This window comes from Myxine glutinosa, chromosome 10 (genome assembly GCF_964187855.1).
Source record: "Myxine glutinosa chromosome 10, kmMyxGlut1.1, whole genome shotgun sequence".
NCBI classification, from domain to species: Eukaryota; Metazoa; Chordata; class Myxini; order Myxiniformes; family Myxinidae; genus Myxine; species Myxine glutinosa.
The window spans coordinates 108,965,437-108,983,271 of record NC_136270.1 but is presented as its reverse complement, the minus strand read 5'-3'; the positions used below and the strand labels follow the sequence as shown (position 1 = coordinate 108,983,271).

Below are 17,835 nucleotides of genomic sequence, written 5' to 3'. Positions count from 1 at the left end.
GTAGAGTGAAGTTGTGCGAAGGTGACGAACAGCAGTGCGCGCGAAGGTAACGAAGCAGCCATGCCGCCAACGTCAGTGCGCGCGCAAGAGATGAGCAGCAGTGCCACCCACATCCTGTAACTGCGTTCCTTCGGAGGGTCCTGGAGCGGGCTCGCCCCTCCGGTCGTAGAGGAGCCGAGCGCGGTGCGCGAACCACATGGCCGCTCGTCGTGTCCAAAACTCCGGCAGTGCGATCGAAACTGCCGTGTTCGTTTGCAGCCCCTGAATCCGTTCGGGGGCAGCCGAGGTCACCAGTTTAGGAGTCGCAGAAGGCGAGAGAACGAGGCCATTTGGTTGAGTTCAAAGCTTGTTTATTCGTACAGAACCCAGCACACTCTAAACGCGAACAGAAGTGTCACAGCTTTTATAAAGCCAAAACCCTCTTCGGAGGGCGTGGCTCCCACAACCGCGCGTGCGTCACGTCCAACAAACCAAAAGCCCGTGCACGTGAATTAGACCAAACATATGGTATTGGTAACCGTCACATGCGGATAAGTTAACCGCGACATGTGAATAAGGTAACCTCTACAATACTAGCAAAAGTACCCAGCGTTGTCGGGTAACAATGAGTCGCTTCCTGATGGGAATATGAAGAGAGGTGGGAGGGAGAGGGGAGTGGGCAGGGTTAGTATAATCGCACAAAAATGTTAGTCAATAAAAAAATGGGACGTAAAACGTAAAAACAAAAAAAACCTAAAAACAAAAAGGGAGCTCTGTCTACTGTAACGCCATGGCTTGCAAAAGCAGCCTGAATAGCGTTCACCAAGTGGTGGTTAATCATATTCAAAAAGGGTGTCGTACCACACCCAAACTTCCCTGGCCTTGTGACTAATTAATTAAGTACACAGGCATTTCTCACTTCATTTGTGGAGCCCTCAGCAAGCGGCTTAAGCACTCTAGCAAGCACTTCAACAAAAAGGTGACAAGGAACGGCTGGCTTGGCAAGCAATAGCAAGCTGATTTCTTCTGGTTGAAATGGCTGAGGAATTTTTTTAAAATAGCAGGTACAGTGGAGTGACACTGACACCCTATCCCATGGAAGTATGAATTAGGTTAAAATTATTATGGTATTAAGTTAAATAATAAAAAATAACCCCAGTAGGAGAATGACAGCCTTGCTTAAATAAATGAATATATACACTTAGCTATAAAAATCGCTAGATATGGTAAATTTTGTCAGATTTCACTCCAGATTTGGACATTTATTTAGTCTAGACTAGAGGATCCAATCCTCATATCCGAATCCAGATTTTGATGATATGCTTCAATCATGTAGTAATAATCGATTGTGTTTCAAAGGCAAGGCACGTTTGAATAGGCCGAAACAAAACGGCGGCTTAAGAACCCATTGAGTGGCAGTGGGCTGACCTAGATGGCGGCCCACCATATTGGTAAGGCTTTTTCGGGTTTTTTCTTATGAGCACCTCATTAATAATTTTCAAAAAGGGTGTTATAACACACCCAAACACCCAATTGTCATCCTTGCAATCTGATGGAGGTCCAGGTGTATGCTTGCAAAGTTTGGGGCCGCTAGGTTTCATGGTTTTGGAGTTATGGAAGAGACAGATGGATGGATGGACGGACACTGCCTTTTATTATTATAGATGGTGTTTCCATGTACACCATCAGGTTCAACCTATGAATACCAACAACAACTATCGGGGACTCCTCTTCACGGTGGTTGTACGTACCCCCCAATGCAAGTCGGGGGCCAAATCTTCCCCATTATTCCCTGCTGCCCGGATTCATCAGGGCAGCTCGGTTACAGAGTGTCGATCGGTCCCCATGGACCGGCCCTTTCCCTCTCATCTCTGTGTCTTCTCTCTTTCTCTATCTTTCTGTCCCTAACTATGTCGTGGCCCTGGCTTTGTGAAGGTGGTGGTACATCATCCTGGATGTGGGGGGACCCTGGGGTATTCCTGCGAGATTGATCGGCTGTCTGTGCCGCAGTCTTGTTCGAGAGAACTGTCTTGGGCTATACAACAACAACAACAACCTGTGAATACCAAGTGCTCTTCATTGGGATGGAAAAAAATACCAATTTTCCTGACTTCAGATGAAGCTGCCTTAAATGCATTTCATGTATACTGTACTTTGCTCAGAAGTCACCGTTTAGTGAGCAAATCAAATACTGAGTTAACGGTACCTGCTATGATACATTTTCACGAAGTCACCGAATCTAGTGAAGCAAGGATGTGGAATTTTTTTGTGGGAACCACACCTCGAGTGATGCGCAGCACTCGCATGATGCGAATGATGGTTGGATTGATAGGTAGAGAAGCCTTCATTTCTATCTCCTCCAGCGTGATACCCATGATAGAAAGGAGAACAATGGCCAGATCTAGTTGATTCCACCTGGAAGTTAATGTAAGAGACAGGTTAATAAAATGTGAAATCTGGACGTGACATTAATAGATATTTAATAGCCCTGCCTTAGAAACCCTGACAACTTCCGTTAAGATAGTTAGAGCAGGTAAAATGTTTACCTGTCTTTGAAGTATCGCCGAATGCCAAATGCCACAAGCTTTAGCACAGCTTCCAGGACGAAGACGCTGGTGAAGGCGTAGTTACAAAACTTGAGGCCTTCTTCCAAAGACTTAAATGAGAATGACAGATGAAACATTATTTCAGTCACTAATACAACAACAGTAACAACAACATCTGATTAGCATTCCCAACAGAATCGAATGCTCAAGAGTATGTGATTCTAAGTTCAAATCAAATGTTGACATTTGCTTCCATTGGCCTCTGATGTCCTTGTGTAATTGATGTACAAGTAAAATAATGTGTCCGCATGTCTTTGTGCTGCACGCAGTTTACACAGAAGCTCCTCCATGATATTTGCTGCTGTAAAAATATACATAGCCAAAGATCTCTGAGTTGTTACCTCCACCACTGAAAGTGGACAGAGGTTATGTTTTCACCCATGATTGTCTGTCTGTTTGTCTGTGAGCATGAAAACTCAAAAAATTATGGACTGATTTGGACGACATTTGGTGGGCAGGATGGGTGTGTGACAAGGAGGAATTTATGTGATTTTGGTGAAGATCTAGATTGGCATAAGATAATTTTTAATCTTCTACGTATTTCTTCATCATTGAGAGATAGGGCCCAAAACGATGTATATATAGCACGATATCTCAAAAGGTTCTGGACGGATTCAGATAAAACTTGGTGGATGAGTTCAGCAGGTGATACTATAAGACCCTCTAAACCGCTAAGACCCTTTAGACCACTAAGACCCTTTAGACACCTAATAGCCTTTAAGACCCCAAAGACCCTTTTAGACCCCCCTTAAACCATTTCGATACTTTAGAACCCTAAGGCCCTTTAAGACCCCTAAGATCCTTTAAGATCCCTTTAAGCCTGGTGTTGGTTTAGCGGTTAGGGTGCCGGCTTGGGATCCTAGGATCCTGGGTTCGAATCCCGGCCGATCGCTAATTTAACACCAGGGGGGTTGACTCAGCCTGTCATCCTTCCGGGGTCGGCAAATTGAGTACCAGCTTGCTGGGATGAATGATCCCGGTGTGTACCCCGGTTTAGAATAGGTACACCGTATCTCTGCGCATCGTAAGAGGCGACTAAGGGTTGGCGTCAGGAAGGGCATCCGGCCATAAAAACATTGCCTCAAACAGGGAACCATGATTGTCATGGGGCCCGCAAGGCTAACCCTCGCTATAGCGGGGAAAATGGCCTTAAAACGATCATTCATTCATTCATTCAGACTCTTTAGATCCATAAGACCCTTTAGACCCTTCAGAACCCTAACACCCTTTAAGACCCTGAAGACCCCTAAAACCATTTAGACCCCTTTAAGATCTATAAGCCCCTTTAGAGCCCTTTAAGATCCCTAAGACCCTTTAAAACCCCCTAAGACCCCAAAAGGCCACATGGACCCTCAAGTCCAATTAAGACCCTTTTAAAGACTGTTTAGACCCCCATGACCCTTTAAGACCCCGAGACCCTTTATAACCTTTATAACCCTAAGTATAACCCTAAGAAACCTTGACAAATTCCGTGAAGACAGTTAGAGCAGGCAAAATGTTTACCTGTCTTTGAAGTATCACCAAATGCCACAAGCTTTAGCACAGTTTGATTGCTCGTTCTTGTTTTATCTTGTATTCTCTCATGATGGGATTTTTACTTTACCAAATATTGTTTTGATTGATTCTTTGGCATATTGTTATTGAAACAATTCATTTGAGATCTTTACAAGTTCGTTAATCATACGCCGATGTTCCAAAATCGCACATTCAACATAAAATTTCCTCATGCAGGTCCAGGCTTGCATCAAATATGTAGCACAGAAAACAAGATATTTAAAGACAACTGAAAAAAGGGTCGACAACATCACTAACACTTGTCTGAACAATATCTCACCCAACGATATATAGACCAACAACTTCAAAAGGGTAGCGTGACATGTGACCCAATTTAGGCCGTTGACATGCTCTCCCACAGATGATTATCACTTCAATTAAGATCACCTGGTGTTGGATGGGTGGCGGCCTAATGGTTAGGGTGGCGGGCTTGGGATCCTAAGGTCCTGAATTTGAAACCCGTTGAATTAACACCAGTTGGGTTGACTCAGCCTGTCTTCCTTCTGAGGTCGGCAAAATAAGTACCAGATAACTGGTTATAGAGAGGCATTGCATCAGCTGCAGACGCGCCCACAGGAAAATGATGCAACCAGCAGCCGGGTGGCTGCACACGAACCACCACCCACCTCAATTAAGAAGACCAATTAACCATGTAATGGCCTGCCTCTGACAAAAAAAACTCCTGTTGCTCTCACTGGAAAACCACCAGAAAAGCTTCTCGAACACAAACTTTTGTATTAAAACTAGCCGAATGCACCCGGCGTTGCCCGAGTTCTTTTTGAATGAATTTACTACTATAATTCAGCTTTTCTTCGCGGCCTTAGAAGATCGACTACTATAATTCAGCTCAGCTTTTAATTGCGAAATTGGCCCAGCCCGGCCGAGGCTGCCTCGACCGGTCTCGCCACCTAGCCTATAACCTTCCCGGGGCCTGTCCCGACATTTTTGGTTCTTTTTGAATGAATTTACTAATATAATTCAGCTTTTACTCGCGGCCACAGAAGATTGATGACGATAATTCAGCTCGGCTTTTAATTGCGAAATGGGCCCAGCCCGGCCGAGGCGGCATCAACCGGCCTCGTCACCTAGCCTATAACCTTCCCGGGCCCCGTCCCAACATTTTTGGTTCTTTTTGAATGAATTTACTAATATAATTCAGCTTTTACTCACGGCCGCAGAAGATTGATGACGATAATTCAGCTCGGCTTTTAATTGCGAAATGGGCCCAGTCCGGCCGAGGTGGCATCAACCGGCCTCGTCACCTAGCCTATAACCTTCCCGGGGCCCGTCCCGACATTTTTGGTTCTTTTTGAATGAATTTACTAATATAATTCAGCTTTTACTCGTGGCCGCAGAAGATTGACGCCGATAATTCAGCTTGGCTTTTAATTGCGAAATGGGCCCAGCCCGGCCGAGGCGGCCTCAACCGGCCTCGCCACCTAGCCTATAACCTTCCCGGGGTCCATCCCAACATTTTTTGTTTCAGAGGTTTCCTCCTATCTTTCACCGTTCAGGAGAATAGCGCGTGCAGACAAACAAACAAACAAACAAACAAAAACTTTATTTTATATTATTATTAAAATAATATTTATGGTGGCAAATTGTAGTCAATGGTTGACAGAGAAGTTGCACAACTTTTTGCAAACTTTGCAATTTTTACAACTTTGTCTCCACTCACCCTAGGCTGGTCGTAGTGTTCCACGGCCATGGTGACAACGTTGAGGCCAATCACAGCGGTGATGAAGAGGTCAAGGTAGCTGCTCGTACAAACCGAGTGGATGAGCAGGCGAGTGTGCGAGTAGTCTATGTAGTACGGTTTCTTCTGAGCTCCTGCAAAATGACCATGTGGAACACCACAGCAGACTACGATGGCTCTCTGCCTGCATCCCCATGCTTACTCATACAATGGTTGTAAGGCAATCTACTTCCTTTGAGTCCACTTTGTTAATTTTCTAAACATTTCTAATCAATCAACAGAGAAATTGTGTTCGCACATCGTTTTTTGTTTTTTTTGTATTCAAGATATATTTTGTATGCAAGATGTATACAATATTTTTTGTATGCAACATCTATTTTCAATCATGGGAGTAATAAAGGCTCCCATACTACCCAATAAAAAATTATAGGTATTAACAGTAGAGTTGATTTTAATGAAGCTGAAAACTCGGTGATCAAACAGAGCCTCATTTAAATTAATATGGCTTTAAGTTACAACTTCGACAAACATAATCTAATGAATTAGCTCAATCTCAATGCTTTAAATATTTAATGATTTTTTTAAATAATTTTTTTAATTTAATTTTTTGCTTCACGTCACCTATTCCCGAAGGGTAGGCAGAGGTCATTGTAATCGGTCTGTGTCAATGAGTGTGTGAGTCCACATGCAGATCGACTTCAATACATATTGCTCATTCGAAGATACAATGCAATCTATAGACCATGATGACACTCGGCAGTTAAAAGATCTTTCTAATTGCTCTGTCTTGTTTTCATTAATGAAATGTGGACAAAGTTGTCTAATTCAAACGCCGCAAGTAAAGCCTGAACAGATTATGTGCAGTATCCGTGGCCACAGCAAAATGTATTTCAACATAAATTCACTATATTTCCTTTCAGGCCTTGAAGAGCAAATCAGACCATGGGCTCGACTATCATGATTGGGCGGCCTTCACCACATTTCAAGCTGGCTAGTTGACTCCATAGTGTGAGGTGCGTTTCAAAGTGCGTTTCAAGGCCTACAGGCTTGCCAAGCATGCAGAGGCAGGCTTGGACACACACACACACACACACACACACACACACACACACACACACACACACACACACACTGAAGAGACAAAGTTAACACAACCGCTGAGCTTGGGGGAAGTGACGTCACTACCATCACTTCCCAGAATACTCTGGGTACCAGGGACGTCAAAACAATGGCGTCGCTTTTCTCACCGCACTTAGCGGGGCATTTTCTGAAAAGGAATTTCCTCCTCCCCATGGATGCCAACCAATGGGGATTGTCCGTGCTCTACCATTTCAAGCAAGGACGCAGCATGTACTGTAGCGGTTACCGCTGGATGCACACAATCGCCTTGCACCGGCCAGAACACGGCCAGACGCGCCTCTCCCGGGCATGCCCGGACTCACTGTTCCCGGGCACGCCCGAACCTCCCGGGCATGCCCGGTCTCGTCTTTCCCGGGCATGCCCGCTCTCGCCTTTCCAGGGCTCGCCCAGAGCGTCCGGGCATGCCCGCTATCGCCTTTCCAGGGCTCGCCCAGAGCGTCCGGGCATGCCCGCTCTCGCCTTTCCAGTGCTGTCCAGAGCGCCCGGGCACGCCCAGCCTCGACTTGCCAGGCCGCAGCCAAACACGCCCGGGCAGGTCCAGACTCGCCTTTCCAAGGCTCGCCCTTGACACCCGGGCATGCCCGGTATAGCTTTTGCCGGGCAAACTTCCCGACATAAATGTGTATATATATATTGCTGCCCGATAAACGGGCTTTTGTCAGAATACCTGAGCTGTTTTGTTTCAATAAAGCAACTCGGACGAATTCCGTCTTTGGTCGCGTCAATTCTTTCGACTCGCGTTGGAGCGCAGCTCCTTCAGTACCATTTTAAAGTCTGTGCTATGACTCAAACCGGTCCACACCGGATGAGTGTTTTTAGGAGACACCGCCTCCTCACTGGATGATTGTTGGCCCCCTACGGGAGCTCATTCGCCCTTTGTCAGGTGTTGTTTTTGGTCCCGGCACGGTGTAACAGTCACCCTCCCCACGAGCAAAGCCAGTGAAGGTGTAGGTTTAGTCACCGACAACCCGACCATGCGGCAGGTAGCACTGGGTTACATGCTACCAGTGGCAGTCCCAAAAGACTTCGACTTTACTGTGGTTTATGTCCAATTTATCTGCACTCATTACCGAGAAGGTGTTTGTCAGCTCCTACATCTAGTCTAATCCATATTGTTCAGTCTAGAGCATCTCAAAAAAAAGAAGTCGCACACAGCTCTGTGCATCAATGAAGCTAGGCTATAAATTATGAATTTAAATAATGTCTATGGATTATCGTTAAATGATGTCTTGAATATTGTTGTTTTTGGTTATACTGTGCAATGTTTGGGGGTTGAATAGTTTTTTGGGAAAGCTCATAATGGAACCAAATGCGGTCGAATAGGTAGATCAGTACAATAATACAGAAGGGAATATCCATAACTCAGTAATATGAAACAGAGTAAGGAAATTTGAATTGCAAAACACATTTCCATGATGATGAAAGGATGATGGAACCAACCAACCTAGTCCTTAACGTTCCTGCTTACAAAGAGGAAGTGAATAAAACTCTCGTCTCCATAGTGATGTTTAATCCTTTGTTGGTATTGTTGTTAAATTTGTTATGATTCTTGAAACGCCTGGTTAAGGTTCACAATGACCACCTGTCTTACACATATGAGCGACCGTACTCGTTTATTTGTATACTGGTACCATACATTACATTCATTCAGTGGTTACATAATTGCTGTGGAAGGAAATTCGGAACTTTATGTTAATTTATCATCCGCTTGAGCAATTATGTAACCGCGAATCCCTCTCCCTTCACCCCTCCCTCTCCCTCCTCCCCCATTCCCCTCCTCCCCCCATTCCGCTCCTCCCCCCATTCCCCTCCTCCCCCCATTCCCCTCAACGAACCGCGCATGCGTATGTGTGTGTGTATTTGTGTGTATGTATGTATGCATGTATGTATGCATGTATGTATGTATGTATGTATGTATGTATGTAAGTATGTATGTAAGCATGTATGTGGGGAGACTGAACATAAAAAGTGTGATTGCTCTACAATCGTTAAACATATATGCATAAAAATACCAAGAAATAAAAGCTGACTCTTGCCTCATATTCATATTCATACTCTTGCCTCATATTCTGAGGGAGGGGGGGGGGGGTCTTTGAAAGGCTACTCCGTTTTGAGGGGGGGAAGGGGAGGGGAGGGGGAAGGGGAGAGAGGGGGGAGGGGAGGGAGGGAGGGGAAGGGAAGGGGGGGAAGGGGAGGGGAGGGGGGAGAGGAGGAGGGGGGAAAGGGAGGAGGGGGGGGAAGGGGGGAAGGGGAGGGGAGGGGGGAGGAATGGGGGGGAGTGGATGGGGGAGAGGGGGAAGAGGGAGTGGGGGGGGAAGGGGGGAGGAGGGGAATGGGGGGAGGAGGGGAATGGGGGGAGGAGCGGAATGGGGGGAGGAGGGGAATGGGGGAGGAGGGAGAGGGAGGGGTGAAGGGAGAGGGAGGAGGGAAGTGGAGGGGAGGGGGGGAGGAGGCAGGGGAGGAAGGGGGTTCATCACCTTTTCGTTAAATATATACTGGTGAATGTGGTGTTCATCCCGTTTCTGCGTTAAGTGTGATGCCGAACAGGAAGAAAAAGAAGCCGTACTACCAACTTCGTACACTTACGGAATTGTTTGATTTATTTGTGTTCAAATGTCTGGTGATTGTTTTGTATTTATTTATGCGAATGTGTACTTGTATATAACTGTCATTCATTTTAAAAGCTTAGGCACTATTGAGCGATTTCTTTTTTTTACTTCAAAAAAGCGATCTTTAAAAAAATATATATATATATATATATATATTGGCTAAAACACTCCCAGGCACTCACTGATGAACCTCTAAATGTTTGACGAAGATCCGTTCAGCCATCTCTGAGAAAAATGGCGACACACAGACATCTCTCTTATATTGTAGATATAGCCCAGCAGATATGTGAAAAAATTGTGCTTTTGGTGATACAAGCATGAAATTTTGAACACTGATAGAGCATACTACTAGGAAGATTTTTGGATATAGGGGCATTCAAATCTTTTCCTAGGGACAAAATGGCGGCCATTTTAAAAATGGCCGTTTACGGATAATAAGATACACAGTACCGATGTCTATAAAACTAGATTTACTTATTGCTCAAGCACACCTATGATGTTTTTTTCACGTAAACAGGTTGTAAGATCATAATTAAATGTCAACAAACTCACATAACATTTATTTGGTCCTTATTCTTTACAAAAATAATTACTTTTTGAGCTATTTTGAGCAAACTCCAGAAACACAATGGAAATGAAGTGAAAATGCCACATTAACGCTGTGGAAGTGACTTTCACTATAAAACAGTCTACAAAACAGTCTTCCACATGTTTGTGTATATGTAACAGGTGTGTTATTCCTCCTGTATACTATCGTGTGCACTCCCCTGCACAGTGACACAGAGCTGAGCACTGGAGTGCGGCCTTAACACACTTGCACTGTTTCCTGCAACCCTTCTTGCATCCACATCTAATCAATTGTCGGCATGCCTCAGTTGCCTCTGTGAGGGTTGTCCAATATATCCCCCAGCCGTTATTACTCTGTTTCCAACCCCATTCACTTGGCGATGGGAGCTCAGGTGCGCAAATCATCATCTGGCCCCAACAAAAGCCGGCTTGGTAGGCAGCTCTCTTGATGTGTTGTCTGAGGGCTTCTTGCGTTGGTGGGATAGCCTCTATTGATCTACCAGTCTGGGTGAAGAGATGCTTGCGGGCATCGTTAACATGTTCCTGGCTGCTTGTTCGATCGTAGAGCAGAACAACAAAACGCTCCAGTGGATCCATGTTGTCATTTGCAGTTGAAATGGTTGGTGTGGCAGCCAGTGCGCAGAAAGCTGAGGTGACCTCATCATAGGCTTTCCATGTTTCCCATGCTGTTTTCTTCCCCCTTCCGCCGAAGCAGGACACGGTGTCACACCCAGTGAAGGCGTGGAAGAATGGCAACCCTCGGCACTTGTTTGGTCCCAGTGCCACAGCCATCTCGTGAGCTGCCAAGTGCCTGAAATTCTTCCCTGTGCCAAAAGCAACCCAGAGTTCATCGATGTCAAGATATCCAGTTGCTGCCACTGCAAGGATCAAAACATCTGTGTCCACTGTGCGGATTGACACCTTGGTATAGCCCTGTCTGACTGCATCTTGGACATGGAGTAGTATCCTTGTATCTGCCTCCTCGTGACTACACGGGGAAAGACCAGTAACATCTCGTGGCTGTGTACAAAAAACTTCTTTGTGGTTTGTGGTGACGATTTGCTTGTCAGTCTCAATGTTTGCTATCCTCGTTGCTAGAAAGTCAAACAACTCCACCTTGTTCTCGTCTATGCGAAGGAAGGCCTGCCAGTTTCGAGGGATGGAACTAGATGGCTCAACTCGTCTCCTGGTGCCTTTACCCCTCGTCTTCCTGGTGTCGGCTTTCAAACTGTCTGGGAAATATTCATCCCAGATAATATCAACCCTGCTCTTATTTTGTATCTGAGATGTGATGTATGGCAAGAATACTAGTGATGCATACTCAGAGAAGGTCTTCGCATTACGAGGTGCCAGCATGTTCACGATGGCTGCTCCATCCAGGATCATGACTTCAACAGGGGGGCTTACATCATCATTTTCCCGTGAGGTGATCAGATCTTCTAAGCACCCAACCAGATCAGACTTGGTTCCAAGCCGGATTTTGCCCATTTGTGACAATGCAGGGGGACAAGCTTGGTTTTCATGTGCAAATAATTCATCAAGATCTCCATTCCGTGTCTGGGATGCAATAAACAGCCTGGAGAACAGAACGCAGTCATTCTTCAGAGATACCACCTTCAACTCTGTTCTTGACTTCTCTCTGACTGGGGGTCGGCTGAAGAGAGGGAGATTGTTTCTTTTTATTGGGTCAGTGATAGGCTTTGTCTGATGTACAAGCCTCTCGTTCACATATGTGTCATACTGTTCTTTTCCCAGCTTCTCGATCTGGTAAAGGGTGTTGATGACTGCTGGGTCTGCCAGGTCTCTGCTGTCTAGCACCAAGAGATCTTTGCTGTCGTCACAGAATGGGTTCCCCATCTCTCCTATGACACGGGTGAGTGCTCTCACATCTCGAGCAAAGGCTACCTGCGTGTGCTTTGTCTGTTCATGGTGTTTTAGTTCAGTTTTCCTAATTCTTTTTTCTGTTGTGGCCTCGAACTTATAGATCAGTTTGGCCATCTCTGGACCAGACACCATCCATCGGCGCAAAGCTGCAGCATTCTCCGTAAGACCTACAGCCCCTCCATCACCTTTCACCAATGCATTATTTTGCTCGTGTGCCTGGTCTAAGGCTATGGCAGAGAATGCACGTGTAGTCTTCTTCATGGTGAAGTTTCCTGCCAGAAACTGTGCGTATACAGTTGGATGCTTTGTTGCAAGTGTCACCATGTCGCGCAAGTGAACTGGGATCCACCTGGCATAGTTTGTATGTCCCAAGGCAAAGAACCATGGTACAAGCTTGGTCAGAGCATCAGTGTACAGTTGGAAGTTTCCTTCACGGACGGATCTCACATAGATCAGGACTGCCAGTTCTAGCTGCATAATTAGGAACCAGAACTGAAACTGTGGACTTGCATTGACTTGTTCACCGCACCAGTCATCTAGTGGTATCGTATCCTGTCCCTCATCTAGTCCACTGGTGTACTGGCTGTAGGCTTCCTTCAGGAGAAGATAGAGAGTACTGGCTGTGACTTGGTGTGCTCGTCGTGTGCGTGTCACATGGGTCACTTTCAGGAAGGAATCAGCAGTACCACTTGTAGCAACCCCTGCAAGCATCAGAACGCCTGTCCACCCACTGCTATCCAGAAGGTCACCGAGGGTTTTCCATGCTGCCATCTCAATATGGAGTCCACCAAAGACCATGACGAAGTGATCTTCTCCGTGTGTTTCTGGCCATCTCCATTGGATCTGTTTGGCAAGTGTGTACAGTGGCGGATCAAGTGTGATTACAGGGATCTGACCTGGATTCAGAATATCGATTGCTTTCTTGATGACATCTAGTCCATGGGCCAGACCAGATATCGGTACCACCCGAGGTGGCAAAAGTTCCATGGTGCCAATTTATTTGTTACACCCATATAAGTAAAATAATATGTGATAGCAATTCCAAATGGGTAGCTTTTTCATTTTTCTTGCAGGAAAGCTGTTTTTGCATTAATCGCGATACCGCAACTCCGCGCTGTTGTTACTAGTATCATCTTCCAAATCATTTTTTTAGCTGAATAGACAATGTAACATGCTTAAATATCTTAGCAAATGGATGTTTGTAATAAAGACATGTATGTTATACTATATAATACATATTCTTGTATTTATTCATGTGTGGAAACTAACTTTTTCTTCAGTTTTAGTGTCTTAGTTAAGAACAAAATATATGTTGGATGCTGGCAGTGTCCAGTTTTCTTCCGTATTCCGTATACTTGGCCACTGGTGGATACTTCCTGGTAGGTGAGGCAAGAACAAGAGGCTCTGCAATAATTATGTCTATTTAGTTAAGCAGAAAATATATGACAGATATGTAAAGTGCTGATTTCCCCTCATCAGTGGTGATATACATTTGCAGCCTGCAGGTTAGAATTAGTCCAGTCATGAATGCTTGATTTGCTTTCAGATATCAGTCCACTGGTTTCACCAGTCTAATTAAGTGTAATTAAATATAATTAAGGACTGGCAGACTACTAATTTGTGCAACATAGTAATGTGGATTGATAATTCTATGTTGCAGGTGAAAACTGACTGAACATGGCCTCTGACGGAGCAAGCAGCCTGCCACTAAAGCGGCCACGAGTGGAGTGCATCATCCACTGTTCCAATGACAATACAGACAAGCTGGTTTCACTACAAGACATTGACTCATGGAGAACATTGCTGAGGGCAGCCCAGATCAGAAAACATGCAGCAATTTTGAAACTAGCTACGAACCTTCCTGATGGACAGATTCCAACAATCCAGTACCACAGAAAATGTCGCAGTCTCTTCACCATGAAAAGACATCTTGATGGCATCCTCAAATGTGCCAGTGCCAGTGAACCTGCTCAAGACACAGGATCACAGAGAGCAGCTAGACAATGTGCAAGCACATCAAGGACTTATGAGGCAGAGTGCATTTTCTGCCAGAAAGACACCAAGTATGCTAAAGGACAGAAGACGAGAGAAATCCTCATACAATGTCGAGAACTGCGAGCTGACGCCACAATCAGGAATGTAGCCATGGAGAAAATGGACAGCAGAATCCTTGCCATAGTCAGCAGAGACCTGGTAGCTGCAGAAGGTCACTATCATAGGTCGTGCTATCGGTTCTATACCAAAAGAGAGGTTCGCAGTGGACAGGATGCAAGCCAAGATGATGATGCTGAAGCTCAGTATGGCGCTGCTGTGGATCAGGCCTACAATGAGCTGTTCCTGTTCATCAGAAGGGAGCTTTTTGGCAATCCTCAAGTGATGACAATGACTGATCTCTCTTCTAGACTGGTGGCTTCAATGAACTCTCTTGGTATTGCCCATGTAAGGGAATCAACCAAGAAACACATACGACGGAAACTGGAAAGCGAGTTTGCAGACTCCCTGCACATCTTCTCTGAGGGAAAAGGGAAACTCCTCCTGTTTCCAGACAACCTGTCCATATACGAACTTGCCAAACAATACCAATCGCTACAAGCAGAGCTGCATACTCAGAAAGGCCTCCATGCTGAAGATGTGGTCTCCAAAGCAGCCCTGAAAATGAGAGCCGACATCAAGAACCAAGATGCCCCTCAAGCCTGGCCACCGGAAGTCAAACCAGAAGCAGAGGACACTACCATTCCAGAGTCGGTCATGGTCTTCCTGTGCTATCTACTTACAGGTTCCAATGACCCTGATCATGCATCTCAAAGAGTCCAGCGGCTTCTGTGTTCACTCGGCTATGACATGGTATATGCTGTAACACGTGGACTGATAAAGCCCCCGAAGCACATCGTTCTGCCATTCGCTATCAAGTCACTGACCGGGAATGTAGAGTTGATACACATCCTCAACCGACTCGGCCATAGTGTGTCCTATTCTCAGATGGAAGAGATCGACACTGCTCTGTGTCTCCAAAAGCTCTCGCTATCAGGGAGTGATGTTGCCCTCCCAGGTAACATCCATCCTGGCATATTCACAACCTTAGCCTGGGATAATATCGACCGTCTGGAAGAGACCACCAGTGGAGAAGGAACATCTCACAGAGTGAATGGGATTGCCGTACAAGCAAAGCCAATCACCCCAGTGTCCACCAGAACCATGCTGACTGTAGGAAAAACAAAGCAGAGAAGTATTGATGCACCACCACCAATGCTACCAGCATACAACGCTGGACAACGAGTGGGACCACCACAGAGCAAAAGTGCAGATGCTGACACTGCAGCTGAGACTCAGCTCGCCAAAGAGAAGAATCTTGTCTGGGTCATGGCACGCATGTCGCAACAAGAAGAGCAATCAATCAGCAGCTGGACAGGCTTCAACATCCGGACTCGAGATGACGTGACAGTCATTCCAGACAATGTAGGCTACCTGCCTACCATTAATGCTCCAGCGACACAAATGTCGACTGTCAATGAAGTGCTAAACCAGTCACTGAACATCATGCACTCCTTGGACCTGACAAAGATTGTCTGTGTCTTTGACCAGGCACTGTATGCAAAGGCTGTGGAGATTATATGGAAACACCCTGACAAGTTCCAAAACACCATCACCAGGCTCGGAGTATTCCACACCATCTGCACACTGATGGGAATAATAGGGAAGCGATTTCAAGATGCTGGATTGCGAGATCTCTGCATCGAGTCTGGTGTGATCGCAGAAGGTTCCATTAATGGTGTCATGGATGGCCGCAAGTACAACAGGGCAGTCCACCTACACAAGAATGTCTATGAGGCACTCACTCGACTGGCCTGGAAGGGTTTCCTCTCGTGGCTGGAAGCCACTCACGCCAACGATGTGGTCCACATGGATGAGACACTGAGGATCATTGACAGCCTCTGCAAAGATATCTCACAGGCATCCCTGAAGCAGGTCCTCGGTGACCGCTCATGCGCACGCATCATGGAACTGTTTGGAATATACCTCGAGTTCCTCAGAGGTGGAAACGGCAGCCTCTCAGCATTCTGGATGTCGTATCTGGACATTGTCGAGATCTTGCTGGGTCTCATTCGAGCATCAAGAGAGGGAGACTGGGTGCTACACCTGGCATCAATTCGTGCAATGATCCCATGGTGCTTCGCATATGACAGGCTGAATTATGCACGCTACCTCCCATACTACTATGCCCAGATGTCCCAGCTGCCCACCACACACCCAGACGTGTATGCTGAGTTCATGCGAGGGGGATTCTCAGTTCAACTCGGTCCCAACAACCCCTTCGGAAGAATCCCTGTCGACCAAACGACCGAAGAGACAGTTAACAAAGACACCCAGACGGCAGGAGGGACAAAGGGGTTCAGCTTGAAACCAGGGGCTGTGAGCAAGTACTACCTGACAGCTGAGTACAGGACCATGTATCTGAGAGCACTGAGGGACATGATAGGTCAGGGCAGTTCCAAACTGTCTCATCCAGATATACATGCTCCAAGGATCAGGAAAGACGAAACTGCTGTCAAGTCCCTCATAGATCTCATGGAAAACAACTGGCTGAATCCAATGTTCCCTGACAACACTGACCTGATTGGTCTGTCCACTGGCACCATGGCTCCACCCGACGTGGCCAGGGACCTTCTGAAGGCGCTTGAAATAGGAGAAGAAGCGTACCAGACATTCAAGAAGACAAGGTTAGATGAGGATCAACCATCTGTCAAATTCCACGACAAGATGTCCAAGCAAAGCCTGAAGACATTCGCCAATGTCACCACAAAGACATCCCGTGGAAAGAAAGCACATCCACAAAGTGGATGAAGATGGCAAGCTCGCCATCCACTGGATGCGTTCACCACCAGCACCAGATGTGGTCTTGGAACTCTTAGCTTGCAAGTGTGTGCGTTCTTGCAAATTGCCAAAATGCACATGCCTGACCAATGGACTGTCATGCACAGACATGTGCAAGCTACAAACCTGCAGTAACCAGAAACAACAGGAAGATGAAGAATCCTTCGAACTCGGAGACTCCGATGAAGACGAGCAGTTCGATGACTGACTATGATATCGCTAGTTTGGTACATTGACATACTCAGTATTATTCTGAAGAGCACAGGACGTGCTTTCCCTGGAAACACCCTCAGAATACATGTAGACATGTAGACATTTTGATAATGTGTTGTGTCATTTCATCTTTATGTGAAGCACTACCTGACCATACCGGGTACATAGCCTACAGTCTGTTAGTTCTGTTAGTATGTGATTTCCAACCATTTTGTATAACATTTGAGTACTAGTACTGTTTATAGCTATTGTGGCATACATGTACTTGAGATGGGCTCAGCAGATGAGCTCAGTACAGCCTCTGGACTTTCTTTCCCTTGATTCAGAAAACCGTTTGATTAATATGTGTTGTGACCTTTTCATGTTGTGACATGTTTATGTGACAATTTCCATAACAATCACGTACGTGTATTATAGTAGCTGTTGTATTCCAAAATTACACTATGTGAAGATTGTATGTTTAAAATAAGACATAAAGCGATAATTTTGGGATCTACGTTGTCTCAGTACTTTCTGATTAATATGCCCAATTAGTCCATGGGCCCGTACCCAAAATTTCACACATGGACTAAATCAATCCGAACCGTCGAACGCCTTTCACCGGGTGCGGGTATAAAATAGCTGATAACTACCACTAAGCTACCAGTTCAGAATTGCTATCACATCAGCATGTATCCCACATACATGCACCTTTCCAAAAATCATTACTAGAACT

General features: G+C 45.8%; 1 protein-coding gene across 1 annotated transcript in view; it reads right to left on the bottom strand.

The window, feature by feature from the left end:
- LOC137433382 (voltage-dependent T-type calcium channel subunit alpha-1H-like) overlaps positions 1-17,835 on the bottom strand; it is a gene marked incomplete at its 3' end in the record, with an annotated part of 532,188 nt that overhangs the window by 15,553 nt on the left and 498,800 nt on the right. Inside the window, exons 26-28 of the mRNA XM_068125712.2 lie at positions 5,818-5,969; positions 2,526-2,635; positions 2,261-2,394 (exon numbers count right to left, since the gene is read on the bottom strand). Of these exons, the coding sequence (XP_067981813.2) occupies positions 2,261-2,394; positions 2,526-2,635; positions 5,818-5,969 (396 nt within the window). The remainder of the gene's footprint in view (positions 1-2,260; positions 2,395-2,525; positions 2,636-5,817; positions 5,970-17,835) is intronic.